The sequence below is a fragment of the Vanacampus margaritifer genome, chromosome 11, assembly GCF_051991255.1.
Source record: "Vanacampus margaritifer isolate UIUO_Vmar chromosome 11, RoL_Vmar_1.0, whole genome shotgun sequence".
NCBI lineage: Eukaryota > Metazoa > Chordata > Actinopteri > Syngnathiformes > Syngnathidae > Vanacampus > Vanacampus margaritifer.
This window is the reverse complement of record NC_135442.1, coordinates 5,092,510-5,109,067: the sequence shown is the minus strand read 5'-3', so window position 1 is coordinate 5,109,067 and position 16,558 is coordinate 5,092,510. Positions and strand designations below refer to the sequence as shown.

General features: G+C 39.7%; 1 protein-coding gene across 1 annotated transcript in view; it reads right to left on the bottom strand.

Moving 5' to 3' along the window:
• Positions 1-2,665: 2,665 nt before the first annotated feature.
• Positions 2,666-16,558, bottom strand: part of LOC144060724 (glycerol-3-phosphate dehydrogenase, mitochondrial-like) — a 142,075-nt gene continuing 128,182 nt past the window's right edge. Inside the window, exons 9-10 of the mRNA XM_077580513.1 lie at positions 14,270-14,414; positions 2,666-3,025 (exon numbers count right to left, since the gene is read on the bottom strand). Coding sequence (XP_077436639.1) covers positions 2,914-3,025; positions 14,270-14,414 — 257 coding nt within the window. The 3' untranslated portion in view covers positions 2,666-2,913. The remainder of the gene's footprint in view (positions 3,026-14,269; positions 14,415-16,558) is intronic.

The window sequence follows — 16,558 nt, the reverse complement described above, 5'->3', positions numbered from 1 at the left end:
GTCTACAAAACCATTTAGTATTCAAACTAATCAGGCTTTATCAAGAAACAAGAGTCGAAACACCAGACCTTAACCCAATAGCATGTTAATGATTAAACACACATAAATACTCATTAAAAGTACATTCTGGGTGAGCCCCCATCAACTTGCTGCACCATCTTTCTAATTATCCCGCTACCTTCCATCAAAAGATAGACGAGTCATCATTGAAAGTCAAAAACTCCGTCCCAATTACTTTGAATCCCGCACCTCATGTCATCACAATGTCGGAGGCCTTCGCACCTCAATTTCTTATTAAAACTCAAGAGAAGTCGTCGCCCCCCCCCCCCCCCACCGTGCCCAAAACAGGTTGATCTAATGGCATGTCCATCCAACTCTATCAGAGCGGTGGTGGGGAGGAGGGAAGAACGACCTTCGACCTCGATGATCATTTTCCTGTGGCTTGATCTTGTTTGTTTAACTTGACACGGTGAAAAAAAAAAAGAGCTGACATTGAGCGGAATCCGCTGCATTAATGTGTTTCATGTTCTGCATTCATCATTGTCACGCGGCTGCAGACGACCGGCGGCGTCACTGGAAAAAGGAAGGCAGCAACAAAAAAATATATATATATATTTTTAAAATGTGGCCAACTGTAAATCTAATTTAAAAAAGTAGTCAGTAATCCTTTTTGCTGTCAAACGTCTTGTTTACAATTTTGGATTTAACTGAAGAGACGCAATTGAGCGAGACTCAAATTTGAGCTTTTTCTTACTTTTCTTATCTGGTGTCTCGGAAAGATTATCTTCAGTGATTATCTGTGGTGTGGGGGTGTGTCGATATTGTTTTTTTTTTTTTTTCTTAATCCGCTCTGAAAAAAAGTTGGGGTAAGCAATGGTAAACGTTAAATGTAGAAGATGATATTTGAGGAAATGACACATTTTGCACTCCTGGCCCGATTGTCAGATGTGCGATTGTTTCGTGGCCTGATTTTTTCCCTCCTGCCGATTGTCAGATCTCTCTAAAAGATTATCTAAAGTGGGGCGATTTGATTTCTTTTCACCAATCTGTTGAGAAAACTGTCAGACTAACAAAGGGTAAACATACCGATAATTGGGATGAGTTAAGTTTGGAACAAAATAGCAAAAAGGACAATCATTAGATGCCTATTAACTCATTTGCTCCCCAAAACATGTTTTAAGTGTCCCAAAGACGTATTTATACGTTTTTTGTTTTTGTTTTTTTTTTTAATGCTAGAGCATACAGAAGGCTTTAATGCAGCCTCTGTACTGCAGACAATGGTTAAAAGAATGGTAGTTATTATTATTATTATTATTAAAACGGCCAGCAGACAGATCAACCAGGGCCATGTTGAAAAAAAAAACATTTACTCACAATTCTAAATAGATTTGTGAATAATAATGAAACTTAGCTATATTCTAATGGTAATTGCTGCAAAAAACGTAAACAGAAAGAAATATAGCACATAATATTCTGTGGGCCTTTGCAAAATCTGTCAAAATCCAGTAAAACAGCCGGGAGCGAAGGGGGTTGCTTCAGTAAAACTGGCTGGGAGTGAATGAGCTAAAGATGTACTTTCACTCCAGAGGCCCAACTATTAATATAAAAGACAATAAAAAATATATATCAATTTTCCAAAATATGTTCCCTTTAAACCTAGTGACTGATCCAAAAGCAGGTTTTAGAACAGCCTCTGCTGAAGGTCAGAAATCCAAAACCAACTTTTCATGAGAAAAAAAAATCAAAAATGAAGCCCACCTTTTTGTTTGCTCTCCACCGTGATTATGAAATGCACATCGAAGCAAGACGACATCAGGTTTCGCACCTTCCCGCTTTGTATTGCGTAACGTGCAATGTGACGCCATTTGCACCCTCCACAGTGAGTGTGATTACGAGAGTGAAGCAAGATAGAAAATGTGGGTCAGGAAGCTCGGAGAGCCCAGAGAAGTCAAGTCATAAATCTACAAGCCACCTCTTGTGTTTACAAGTCGTCCTCTTATCCTTTCACATCTTTATGAAGGACTTTATAGACACCTTTCAAGAACAGCTGCACTAAAGTGCAATTTTCAAAAATGGATTTATTATTCCGGAGAACATTTTTAGGAAAAATATGCCTGTGTTGTTTTTCTTTTCTGGTCCTTTTTGTCACCTCAAGAGAAGGCATGCTAGCATGGCCGCCATGTAGCCGCCATGTAGCCGCCATGTAGCCACATGAGCCTGCTCGAGTCGACTGTAGAAAGACGTGGTCCAGTCGGAGCATCCTTTACTGGCACTGTGACCAACTTTTTTGCTTTCTTTCTTTTTTTCCTCTTCTTTTTCCTCTTCTTTTTCCTCTTCCTCTTCCTCTTTTCCTCTTCTTTTTCTCCTCCTTCCTCTTCTTTTTCTTCTTCTTTTTCCTCTTACTCTTCATCTTTTTCCTCTTCTTTTTCCCTCTCTGTCTTTCTTTTTTTCTCTTCTCCTTTTTCTTCTTCTTCTTCCTCTCCTCTTCTCTTCCTCTACAGGTTGTTGTTCTTCTTTTCCCTCATATTGTGTTTGTTCTTCTTCTTTTTCCTCTTCTTTTCTCCTTCTTCTTCTTGTAAATAAGAGCGGCAAATAAATGTATTTTTTCAAAATCAAAATCTTTTTCCTCTTCTTCTTTTCCCCCTTCTTTTTCTTTTTCCTCTTCTTTTCCCCATCTTCTTTTTCTTCTTCCTCTTCTTGTTCTTAATTTTCCTCTTTTTCTTCCTCTTCCTCTTCTTGTTCTTCTTTTTCCTTTCGCATTTTATTTTTTTGTCTATTTATGAAATTGCTCTTGCCGACCTGTGTGTTTAGGAAAAGAATGTAAATAAGAGCGGCAAATAAATGTATTTTTTCAAAAATCAAAAAAAATCTTCTTTTTCCTCTTCTTTTCCCTTTTATAAAAATCAAATCAAATCAAAAAATCAAAAAATCTTTTTTTTTCTTCCTCTTCTTGTTCTTGATCTTCCTCTTATTGTTTTTCTTCTTCTTCCTCTTCTTGTTCTTCTTCTTTTTCCTCTTCTTTTCCCTTGTAAATAAGTGCGACAAATAAATGTATTTTTTCAAAATCAAATCAAATCTTCTTAAGAAGACAAACAAGAAGCAAACTACGGAAGTAGAAGAAGACTGTAGTCATGGCAACGTGCCTTTGGTTTCCACGACAAGGATTTACAAGGTGCGTTAATCCAACTTTGGCTACAATGCGACACCGAATTTGGGGTAATGTCAGCCATTTTAAGCTAAAAAGAAAAACTTGAACATCATTATAAAGCAGATAATTTCTGAATGCAACTGTTTACTCTCCTTGTACTGCCCGCGCTGAGCTCAGCACATTTGAACAACGTCTGAATGACGCACAAATTCCCCCTAAAAAAACGACATTCCTTGACAAGTCCGACTTAGCAAGACAACTTGCGAACGAGCATGATAAGCCCACAATGGATGAAATTATGATCGCAAATGAATGAGTGACACTGCAATAACCAAACTGCCAAGCAGCGAGGGAACACTGTACAGTATATTTCAAATATTGCCATAAATTGATGGGAAAAGTTTTGTTCTGAGGTTTCCAATGCATTCAGAATCCGAACCAAAACTCTTTCCCAGTAATCATTTTGTGTGAAACTGATTACAAAGCGTGGCCTTGCGTCCAACTTTTTTGTGTGAAAATTGTGCAGTGAGAGCCACGGGTCCCACGTCTGGCCCGCACGTCCCATGACTTATTTGGCAGAGAATGACAGGAAGGGCACGGTTTGAGCCCGCCTCAGCAGAATCTGGCCGTATGACGAGTGCTGCGAGGTGAGCGCGCTGATAATAGAGCAGTACAAACACAACTCCCGACAGGAATAGCAAGATCAAAACAATGCCTATTTAGTGCTCACGCAGGCAGCGTGAATGGCTTTTGTGTGCCGCTTATTATTGCAATCTCAGTGTCGCAACGCTACGGAGCAAATCTCTGTAATTAACCTATGGTAATGACAAAAGCCAATTTATGGCTCTTAAAGATCAAATGTATTTGGGTTAATGTGAGGTCAATCTAATGCATGCGCGGGAATACCGCAGCCGGAATTGGAGGAGCGGGTTGAGGAGAGGCATGCCATTGTGATCGGCTCGGTCGCAAACATTCATAATAAAGGGAGGGCGGCATTACTTCGTTACCTCGAAATACGTGTGACCCAGTTGCTTTGTTTTCGCTTTGACTTGAGAGCAAAACATTGAGATTGTATGCTGGCCGTGAACTAGACTTGCTTTAACAACAAGCAGCAGTTTGTCAGATAGAAAACACATTTTCAAGCAGGCGTAGCTACTTATTGCCACCCCCAGATGAAGTTTGCCGTCATAGTAAATGTAAAGAATTACCCCGTAGTGTTTTTAAAAGTCGGATTTTTGTAACTCAGGGACCTCCTGTACCCTATTTCAGTACACCAAAAGCATTTTTTTTTTACAGCTAACAAACTCCTCCTTTCATAATATACATCATGCCCACATATATATATATATATATATATATATATATATATATATATATATATATATATATATATATAAATATATATACTAAAATGAACCTGGCTTTCTGTTGGAGTAAAATGCAGGATTCAAGAGGTTTGACATTCACTTATCATCAGCAAAAAATTCTCCGAGCTATAAGACTTCCCATTTTCTTTCTTTTTTCAAATTAACTGTGCCAAACAAAACAAAATTAGTATGCCACCATCTAGTGGTCGATAGTGGAATTACACCTCAAATTACTGGGAAACTGGGGGAAAAAATAGTTATAAACTGTACAAAAAAATTTGCATAATAGCGGGACCGTCAACCCAGAACTCATAATGGAGGGAAGATTACACCATTTGGTTTTATAAAGTACAGTGTTGTTTTGTTTTTATAAATGCATTATAAAAAATGTAAGCTGATTAATGGGGTTTCCATTTGAATTAATGGCAAATATGTGCCGATACTCTGCTTTAAAAAAAAAAAAAAAACCATCACGACAATGTAAAAAACAATGTCAATAGTGTCAAATCTATCTAGAATCCAAATGCTCAGCTAAAAACATTAATAACAGTACATTTTTATTTTTGGTGAAATGCAAATTTGTGCCTGCTTAGAATCAACCACATTCTTTTATGTCCTCCAGTTGTGTTATTGTCGTGAGCTATTTTATGTGACATCTGTGCCTCAAAAGTGCAAAAAAAACCGAAAAGGCCGACTTTTCTCAGCTTCTGTGGGTGGCATCACTTTGACTGTCTTGTCCAGATGTGGGGGCCACCTGGACAAAAAAAGCTCGCACAAAACCTGGCTCGGGTGATCCGGCCAGACTCCAAACGCAGCCTGCCGACTGATGGCGGCTCCTGGCACGTTACGCCGCATTTAAATCGCACCTTTTGATATGAGATCAATACGGCGGATTAACAGTCGGCTCACTCATGGCCAGATGCTGCTGGGAGACGGCAGGCTTTGACTGTGATACATTATTTGGCACAACCAAACAAATAAGTTATTCCAATTCCAATGGTTTTGTTACTTTTTTTCACTAAAGGTCAAGCGCTGTCAAAAATATCAGCATATTGACCTTTTTAGACATTCCACGAACATTGGGATCACGGATTGTGCCTTCCTATTTTCTGCTTGTGGCCCGTAAAGGGTTAAAACTCATTCAGGGCAAAGTTGAGCGGCCTGCAAGCGTTTGTCGTCGTTTGTATAGTTCACTTCAAGTATGGCACGCCGTTCAACAATCATTCAACAAGTTAGGAAAAAGATTAAAAAATCAACACTTTATTTCTACAAATCTTCCATTGCAACAGCCCTAGGAAATCACAATGTCTCATTTTGACTCACCACTAACATATTTGGCATTCCATCGTTGCCCCCCAAAATACCACAAATATTTATTTAATATACATTATTATTATTATTATTATTTTTAACAGCACTGTATTGTAAAATATAGACAGAGAAATATTTTTGCTTTGATGTGTGCCTTTAATGGGCGGGGCCTAGTGAGTCATATCAGCAATGCCTGCAGTCAGTCCCGCCAAGTGCTCCTTGCAAATGCATTCATTTTGCATTTGTGCATTTGGCTGTTTATCGTGTAATAAACGGGTCAGGTTTTTACCCATACACTCTGTGAACTAAGAAATATGACGCTTGCCAACATTCGTTGAGAGACAACCAAAGGGATTGCTGAGCTGCAGGGGAGATCTCTGACTTCTTGTCAGCAGACACACGCAATGTCAAGGCGAAAAAGTCAAATACATCCGTGGCCGTACATCAACCACAGTCACCAAATATGATATATATATATATATAAAAATAAATACAATTTATATATATATAAATAAATAATTATATATATATATATATATATATATATATAAATATATATATATATATATATATATATATATATATATATATATATATATATATATATATAAATAAATTTATATATATATATATATATAAATAAATAACATTATTTATATATATATATAAATAAATTTATATATATATATATATATATATATAAATAACATTATTTATATATATATATATATATGTATATATATATATATATATATAAATAAATAAATACAATTTTATATATATATATATATATATATATATATATATATACAGTATATATACTTGGTGTCACAATAAACAGCTGCCGCATCACAACACCCCTGCTCGTTTTTGTCTCATAACATAGTGACATATAAAAAAATTAAATATTAATACACTATTGTATATTGATTGGAAAAAATAGCTGCCACCATAATGGCCCGGTTGATATTTCTGAATCAAACAATGACAAACTCGTTACCAAAGGTCATTTTTTAAACATTTATGGCGGCTGAGTAGCGGTGGAGCAGGAGGCCTCGCATGGGCAATAAAAGATGAAGACATGCAGATGAAGACGCTGGATATTTGGAACGGCTTCCAAGCGAACTTATGCGTGATAATAATCTCCGGAGGTACATCAACCCGCTGCCATTGATTATTTCAATAGGTCTCGGGAAACATCTGAAGACTGAAAAGGATGACCGTATGGAAAAGGGGAATAAATCAATCAGAATGGAATAGAATAAATACAACCGACTATCATTCCCTATAGATGCCACAAATGGCCCCAAAGCACTAGTTTTGTCTAAATGAAGCTCCTCCACTCACATAGATATAGTTCTTTGTAACAACAGGCCAAAAAATGGTGCCATAGCACTACTTTTGCCTAGCTGAAGCGCCTCAACTCATTTGTTTGTCATAGTTCCTTTGGATCAACATGCTACGAAATGTCTCCAAAGCACTACTCTTGTCTAAAAGAAGCTCTTCAAGTCACTTGAACATAATTCCTTGGCATCAAGACACCACAAAATGACTCCAAAGCACTATGTCTGTCTAAATGAAGCTCCTCAACCCACTTTGACGTAGTTCCTGGGTACTAAGATGCCACAAAATGGTGCAAAAGCACTATTTGTGTGTAAATAAAGCTCCTCAACTCACTTTTAACATAGTTCTTTGGCACCAAAAAATCCACTTGATGGCAGCAAAATACTACTTTAAATGAAGCTCCTCCACTCACATAGTTGTTGGGCACAATGATGCCACAAAAAGGTTCTATAGCACTACTTTTGACGAAATGAAACCGTCTCTCAAACTACTTTTGTCTAATTGAAGCTCCTAAGCTCACTTTGTCATAGTTCTTTGGCACCAAAATCCACTAGATGATGGCAAAACATGATTTAAAATGACGCCAAAGGACTACTTTTATCTAAATGAAGCTCCTCAATTCAATTTGACATAGGTCTGTGGCATCAATTTTTTTTTAATGAATGACTGGATGAGTTAGAACAAAAATTGTGTGAATGTGAATTTGGAACAGTGATTTTCCAGGGTTCACTTTTTTTTTGTCTTGTCAGATTCCAACTTTATTGTCAGAAGTCTACAACGTCTTTTTCAATAAATAGTTGTTGTTTTTCCTTGTCATCATCTCATAATCTTGTTTGGAGAAAAAAAAAAGTGTGTTTTTCTTCAACGTGGCCCCTGTACTCGATGCTGCTGGTCTTGTGGACCAAGTGATAACAAAACGCAAGTTTTCTTCAGACACGTGGGCTCAGAGATTGGTCTGGCAACATCCAGCCAAAAGAAGACATCTTTTTCATACCATCGTTGTGGAGGCCGAGCGAGCCGCACTGATGCCTCCTTTGTTCGTCTGACTCATAAGCGGGGAATGGGACTTGTTGTGTGCCGTGCAAAACCACAAACAGAGTCCATTCCACGGCTGCAGGAAGTGAACAAAGGGAGCGTTCAAACCCGCCAGTCGAGCCACTAAAGCATCCAGTGCAGTCGAGACCGGCGAGCGAGCCGTGGCTGCTGAAATCAAAGTGTCACTATGAGAAGCAGTGCAAGTCCTTTCCTCCCCGAAGGAAAAGTGCCCGCTGCATGTGCGCGGGAGGGCGGCAGGTCCTCGGAGGTGTCACCTTCACACGTTGTGACAAAGCCCTTTGGTCCGAGCCTCCTTCAAGTCCCCGAGCCCGAGTTCCTCCTGAGACCAATGAGTGAAGAGCAGCACCACAGGCAAGGACGGAGAGCCGCGCGGACTCCGCCAGTCACGGCGTCTCGCTCCATCTCTTCACACTTGAGTCCCCCTTTTGCTTTTTTTTTTTTTTCTTCCCCCTCTCCGACCCCTCGCCTGTCTGCTTTTCTCAGGCTCGGGGCTTTCGCTGCTCATTTGATGTCCACGGGACTTTTTAGCAGGCTCTCGCCCAGACATACGCCACATGTCAGCCTGGCCACGGCGCCTGAAGCGAGATGTTAGTCTGAGGCTTGAATTGGAGAAGCGCTGTGACAACCAAGCCTTCCTCCTTTTGATCGCTAACGTTAGCTATGTTTACACAAAGGGATGACATTCAAACTTTGTGAACTGCGGCACTCTCTTCAACATCAAGCACAGTGCATATAGTAGTGCCTTTATGAGTTTCATTTATTTGATCTCAAATCATCTTTCCACACTGCAATGAATATAAATGCCATTAATCTGTTCCACCCCCCCCCCCCAAAAAAGCAATACAAATTTTGTAACAAAAATATTAAAAAATTTAACATGATTAAAAAATATATTATAATAAAAAATATCAAATGTATAATATTAAGGTATTTAAATAAAATATAAAACAGTTGTATCATAATTTCATGCATCAATGCAATGGACATTGTGCCACTCCTTCTGGTGTGTCTGCCTTGGCCACCAGGGGCAGTATAAATACATAGATTTGATGAGGGAACAACAAACATTTTAGTAATTTTTTTCACAGAGGATAAAGAATATACGCCCGTGAGTATTAGCACAGATGTGTTAGCCGATCGATGCAGTTTCCCAGTATCAAGCTATTGGACATTTGTAAAGCAAAATGATGTGGTTTGGTTAAATACACGACTCTTTTTTTAAATGTTTAGTTTTAACTTAAGCTTCGACTGGGAGTGGCAATAAGCAGCTTAAAACAAGCACTTGGCATTCTTTTTGAAGAATTGTTATCTGCTGCTTATATAGAAGTTTATTGCCGCCATCTAGTGTTTGTGACTCAATTTTTGCTGGTAAATTTAGATAAAAATAACAACAAAAAATGCTATAAAGACAGTTCACGAGCCGAAAAACTCCCAAGTCAGGTGACAAATAAATTGAGGCACCACTGTTATTTTACTAGCTGGTACCGATTGGTTAGGGAAGAAAATCAGGCCCCATGGCTGCTATTTTGGCGCCCCCTATGCTGGAATTTTGCATTACAACAACAGAACTACAACATTTTTATTATGTTTTGGAAAAAAAGATGGATTTTTGGGAAGAGGTGATTGTTGTAAATTCCTTATTATTGCTGCATTTTATGGCGGCATTATTTGGTGCTAAATTCCGTGTATTTTACGGCAGGCACCTTGTCGGGCAGCTATGAGACAAAGTCAAAATGTGGACTTAATAGAAGTTGTGTTTTTTTTTTTGTCTTTATTTTAGAGGTAGGTCATTTCTGCTGTGTGATTTTTTTGGGAGCAGAAATTTCAGTATTTGACACAAAATGTTATAGAAGAAAGATAATTATTGAAGAATACAGCAAAATGTCAGAGGAGTTTATTGCCCCAGGTGAAAATATTTTTTTTTTGCTTTTAACAAAAAATTAAAAAATACGTACTCCTAAATTCAAATGATGCACCTTAAATAGCTTGAAAAATGAAATCAATGACATCTTGTGTCGGCATTTGCATTGTCCATGCGCCGCAAATCTGACCGGGACAGAAAAGAGCTAACCGCAGTCGGCTATGAGTTGATATTGAGAAATTGTGAAAGTGAGGAAACAAGTCTCCCATGGACTAATCTTGTGCTGAGCACAGCCATGATAATGATGATGGATTAGAAATACACCAGCGTATTGGGATTACAGTGCGATTAACTGGCTGAGGAAGGGGGGGGGGGGGGGTGAATGGCGGGGGGGGGGTCTTGAGGAGGCAGACCCGCATCAAGCTAATCAATCAAATAATCGCGACAAGCCCTTGTCTCGTGGAAACAATTAGAGCACTTCTGTGAAATCAATAGCCCTGCATTCTGTTTAGATACCCACTGGTCAGTCCTTCAATAAAGCCTCCACTGATTTCGATAAGCCTGCCAGTCGGCAAAGGGCCATTTGAGGCTGGGGAGTGGGAACAAAACACATCAAACAGGCTCCAGGAAGCGCTCGTAAAAATTGCAAATCGAAAACAATATCATTTAATGTGGCAAAGGTTATTTTTCCACTTGTTCATTATCGAATGTCCCGTGTGAGCGTGTGGCTATAAAAGGGGACAACAGCTTTTTTTAGTCTAGGGTGTTTGTTTGTTTGTTTTTTGTTTGTTTTTTGGGGGGGGGGGCACAACAGAGGATATTCTGATATCGAAAAGAAAACCAAAATAAGCACGGGATCAAAGCGCTTCATAAAGTTCCTCGGAGAAATAGTCCTGCTAGTGGAGGTGTCTCCTGTTCCTAGCACAGCTCCCATACATAATTAAAACGGGAATTTGTATCTGTCTGCACTCTGTGGCCTCCTGATGAATTAATATCTGGGTGGAAGTGCTACACAGCCATCAGATTAGCTCATTTATTTCTGTCAGCTGCTTGCTCCATCAGCTATTTGTAAATCAGTGAGAGTCGGGTGGAGGACTGGGAGGAAGTGGGGAAGGGGGATGGGGGGTTGAGATCGTTGGACATGTATTTATGATCATAAATGGCTGTTATGAATTAGGTCTGATGCCGATAGTGCCTCAAGTGTAAGCGCAACGTTGAGGACTTTTTTGACAGTTGGTAGTAGAATACTAGGAAAACAGACAGGACTTAGCAAACTTAAAGCCCAAATGGGTGTCTCCAAGTTGACCAATTTACTTGAAATTTGGTAGAAGCATAAAAAAATATATAAAAACTGGAGAATGTAATTTCTGGAGAAATCGTGTTGTGAAGGCTGAGAGAGGCTTGAATGAAAAATGGTGGAATATTTTGGAATTCTATCAAATGATGTGAAATGATATCAAATGACATAAAATGATACACAATGACCTGCAATGAGCTGAACATGAATGGTTTGATCGGTCCAAAAAAAAAAAGCAAAAATCATCTTCATTTTTATGGTAAGGTTTGGAGGACGAGGAGGACCATTGGGGACACCAACACACAAAAATCTGGAGTGTACCTAATTTTTTGGCTAATATGGCCACCCCCATTGGGAACGCCAACACACAAGAATCTGGAGTGTACCTACTTTTTTGGCCAATATGGCCACCCCATTGGGAAAGCCCAAACACAAGAATCCGGGGTGTACCTAATATTTTGGCCAATATGGCCGCCCCTATTGGGGACGTCCACAAACAACAATCCGGGGAGTATGTAATATTTTGGCCAATATGGCCACCCCCATTGGGAACGCCAACACACAAGAATCCGTTGTGTACCTAATATTTTGGCTAATATGGCCACCCCCATTGGGAAAGCCCAAACACAAGAATCCGGGGTGTACCTAATATTTTGGCCAATATGGCCGCCCCTATTGGGGACGTCCACAAACAACAATCTGGGGAGTATGTAATATTTTGGCCAATATGGCCGCCCCATTGGGGACGCTTACACATAAGAGGCTGAACAGTTTCAATTGGTAAAAAAAGAAAAAAAATAGTATAATAATAATAATAATAGTAGAAATTAGAGGAGAATTTGTGATTTATTTTTGTGTGAAATTTTGGGGCATGTTTTAAATTATCCCAAGGTGAATTGAATGAGCGGAATGATTTAAATTTCAAATAGGAACAATTTCTTTGGATTTGAAAAATGTCCATACTCTGAGTTTTTTTTTTAACTCCAAATTCAAGAAATGCTCACAGACACTTCTATTTAATCTTTTGAGAAATTTTAAAGTCATGATTAAAACTAAAACACCTGTTCCATATCCTCGTTAGTGGTTTATATTGCTAAAATGAGAGTCCAAGCTGAGGTGGACCAGTTCGGAGGTCAGCGGCGTGGTCCGGGAGCTCCGCGTTGCCGAGTGGACTGAAGTTGCAGATGCGTACGAGCGGGCGCCGGCCGGGGGTAACTAACAAGACGACTGCATTAACCTTTGCTGTGCTGCTGAGGGGAGGGCACAAACAGGCCGGCCCGGTTCAAGGGACTCCCCATAATCAGGCTCCTGTCACTGCTGTTTCCAGGAGATTAATTCAGCTGGTTTCAATTCCATCCGCCGCTCCCCTCGTAGCCGCAGCCCAAGGTGCACGCATCGGCCTGCTTAACGCACACGCGGCATGGCAACGAGTCAATTGAACCCGGGGGTAGCTGAGGGGCAGATAGGTCACGGGGATACCCTTCCGCCTTTGCACAAATAACATCAACGAGGAGACAAAACTGTCAGAAACGTGATGACAGGAGAGTGTCAGTCTCTGCCAAGGCGGGAGAAACCGATGGATTCTACAAAAAAAAATAGTTTGTTGTTTTGCTTAGAAAGCAACAAACAAATTAGATCGCATTTAATGGTTTTAACATTGATGGATTACAGGAAGAATGCTGTCCATACAAGTGACATGCAACGTTCCCTCGCTACTTCCTGGTTCGGTTATTGCGGCTTCACTCTTTCTTGCTATTTTTCTTTTCTTCTAAAAATGGACTCGTCAACAAACGAGGACATTTGTTGTACACAAACCGAGACTTGTCATCCCCAAAATCCACGGTTCCTCCCTGTTGTAAATACGCTCCGAGCACACTTGCTTCACTCAGGCAGCTCGGAAACTCGCAACGTTGAAATGTGACGTTTTGGTTACTCAGAGTGCCACAAAAAAACGGAGTGCCGGGTCCGGTCTAGTGTGTCAGGCAAGTACACGGAAAGTAAATAGATTCGGCAGGATGAAACATCCGCTTATTAACCGTGTTAGTTTTTATTTTTAGCAGGGGTGTCAAAATTAGTACGTCATTTTTTTAGTTCTTTTAACGCCACAAAAATTCTCATTGTTGTATTTTACAATTTTAAATTTCGCAAGTTACTTTTATTTTATAATTTTAAATTTCACAAGTCACTTCATATTAAAGATTAGATAGCTCTTAATATGAAAAGAAAAAAATACTTACAAATGCCATTATGCAATCAAGTGGCAGAAAAATGACCTCAACACAAAATTAATATCACACTCGTTTTTTTTTTCACAGTAGAGTAAATCTTTTTAATTTTAACTCAATTTTATGAATTATTATGAAATTACTTTATCAATGACTAAAAGATGCAGCCATATTTCTATTAGTTTAACTGAGTTTAAGTTTAAATTATTGTACATTCAGAACAGATATAAAATTTGCGATTAATCATGAGTTAACTATTGAAGTCGTGAGATTAATTACGATTAAAAATTTGAATTGCCTGACAACCCTTTTTTTTTTTTTAATAATTAGGACCTTTTAGTACAGTAAACCCTGAAAGCTGAAAATTAGTTCCCGTTAACATGTCTTCTCTTCTTCTTCTTTTTTTTCCTTTTCAAAATGGAAGACAAAGACGAACTTGGGACTTTGGACGCGGGATTTGGTCGAACCCCGGCGAACCGCGGTTCCATCAAAAGCCTGCGTTTATCGGAACATTCCAAAAGAGCTGGCCGACGGCCCCCTCGTTGTTACGACCCGGAGCCTCTCCCGGCACGTCGCTAATGAACTGCCGAGACGACGGCGCTAAGGAGCGGCTGATGCGGAGGGACAGTGACAGAGACGTAGGGGCCCGCCGTTAGTTACCTGTAATAGCCCGGGATGACGATGCGCGCCCCGGCGCCGGGCTGACAGATGTCGGCGTTCTTCTGATCATCCATTTTACCAAGCGCGTTGGTAAAAGGTCCCGTGGCATTGATAACACATTTGGCTCTGACATCAAATTCCTGCCCTATGAAAGAAAACAGCATCAATCACCAGGGGCCATTCATCTGCGGCTGCTGACAAGCCGGATTATTAATTTATCAGCGAACGCCCCCCTCTCTCCGTAATAGAGTGGCCCGAGTGTGTCCATGGGAGACTTCCCAGGATTGTAATTAATAGGAAACAGACATACCTAATTTCCCTCTCGCCTGTTTGTGTCACACGCCGGCCCGCCGCCGCTGACTGAGGGACTCTTTTGAAAATTGTGGAAGGCAAATGTTTGTTAATGTCGCCGTTGAAGAGCTTTAGCGCCTAATGAGATCGCATATCAAAAAAGAGAGCGCGGGGACAGCAAACGAGGACAACGAGACGAATGACGCGCTATCGTCTTCTAATTTGACACATAAGGCTGCAGAAGGAGAGGGAGCGCGAGAATGATGCCTCGACGGGATGAGGTTGTCGTCCCATCAGCGGCTGACATACTTTTTTTCTTCCACTGAATGAAGGAAGTCTTCTCTTATGTCATTTGATACATTCAGTGTCATCGTAGAACTCAATATTTGGTGTATCTTAAAACCCTGGCGAACCCACGGGGTCAAATTTGGCCCCTATAAATTCTGCTACTCAAATAACAAAGACCCTTTTTTTTCTTTTTTACAAATTTAACTTCAAAAGTCCAGAGTGCCACTTCTGACCCCTGCATGGGGCCATCTAGTGGATGAATATTGCACTTACATGAGCCAGAGTGGTGGTGACAAGATGGCTGGCAACATGTTGTTTTGTTGAGCTGGAAATCAATCCAAACAAAACTATCTTCTCAACAAACCATCAGATGGTAAAATTGTGTTTTTTTTTTTGTTAATCTATTTCATATAATGTTGCAGAATGCCTAGGAGTATGTTTTATATATATATGTTGATAAATTAGCAATTCTGAGCTAGTTAAAAAAAAGTGTTAAAATTGAAAAAAACATATATTTTGGTGTTCAGTGAACTTATAGCAGTCATTTAATGTATAATTCATAATTTTCCAAAGAAGAAAAGGGTTCTTGGGTTCTTCAGGGTTAAAACAAAAAATAATCAAAATGCTCTAAAATGGCTGGCACTAGCGGTGTGTCTTTTCTGAAAACAACCAACATAATAATACGCTAATACTGTACTTTAAACAAACATGTAGTGATAACGTAAATAGAATGTTACAAATAACAGTTTTTGAACCTTTATTGGGGCTCCTTCTGGTGCATGTGACTTGGCCACTGGGGGGCAGTATAATACAGACATTCAGACACAAGTGAAGAAGAGTTACACAACTACTGCAAGTGACCGAGAGGGGGGTGTGAGTCGCTCTTAGATTATTATTATCTCGATTATTGTTAAGAGTTAGCCCGTCAATGGTATTTTCCATTATGTGTTAGCATTAAGCTAGCAGGATGCACAACATGTAAGGCCTGGGTGACAAAGCTAAACCTGAAAAACAAATGACAGGCTCAATTTGTTTGCTGTGTATCGGCAGAAAACGTATTACACACACAAAAATGTTGGGTTGTTTTCCTAACCCAAATTGCTGAATAGTTTTGGACTTTGAGCAGATTGGGTTACTTATTTTGACCACATCAGTTGGGGTTGAGAATTGGATTTGGTCAGGTTGAGGAGCTAGAATGTGTTGGGTATGAATAACCCGTCATAGGATTAGTCCTGGGTTAGCTACTTCTCTCATTTTGGGCTATTTTTTAACCCATTAGTTTTACGAGTGTAAACAGTTTGAAAGCTTTTTGCCAAACTGCTACTTAGTGTGAATTGAATTGAGTTCACTGTCATCATACAGTGCTCGTATCTCAAATTTTTGCTCATACGTCAAAGCGAAAAATGACCGGAATGATCTTGAGAAACGTGAAAATCCGTCACTCGTATTTTAAGACAACGCTGTCGAATGAAAATCTCTGCAGTAGACAGGAGGAGTTTGCTCCGCTGTTGGATTCATTTGGATTGTGCAGGTGTACCTAATGAAGAGGTGTCGAATGTGCATTTTTTGCAAGGAAACGAGAGAAAGACAAAAAGGAACGTTCCTCTTATTATCCGTTCCATCTAATCCCTCTCCACGTGGGGCCCTCCTCTGACACTTTTAAAGTGAGCCGCCTCCTTCAAGAGGCGCGCTTCCATCTTTTAAAACATC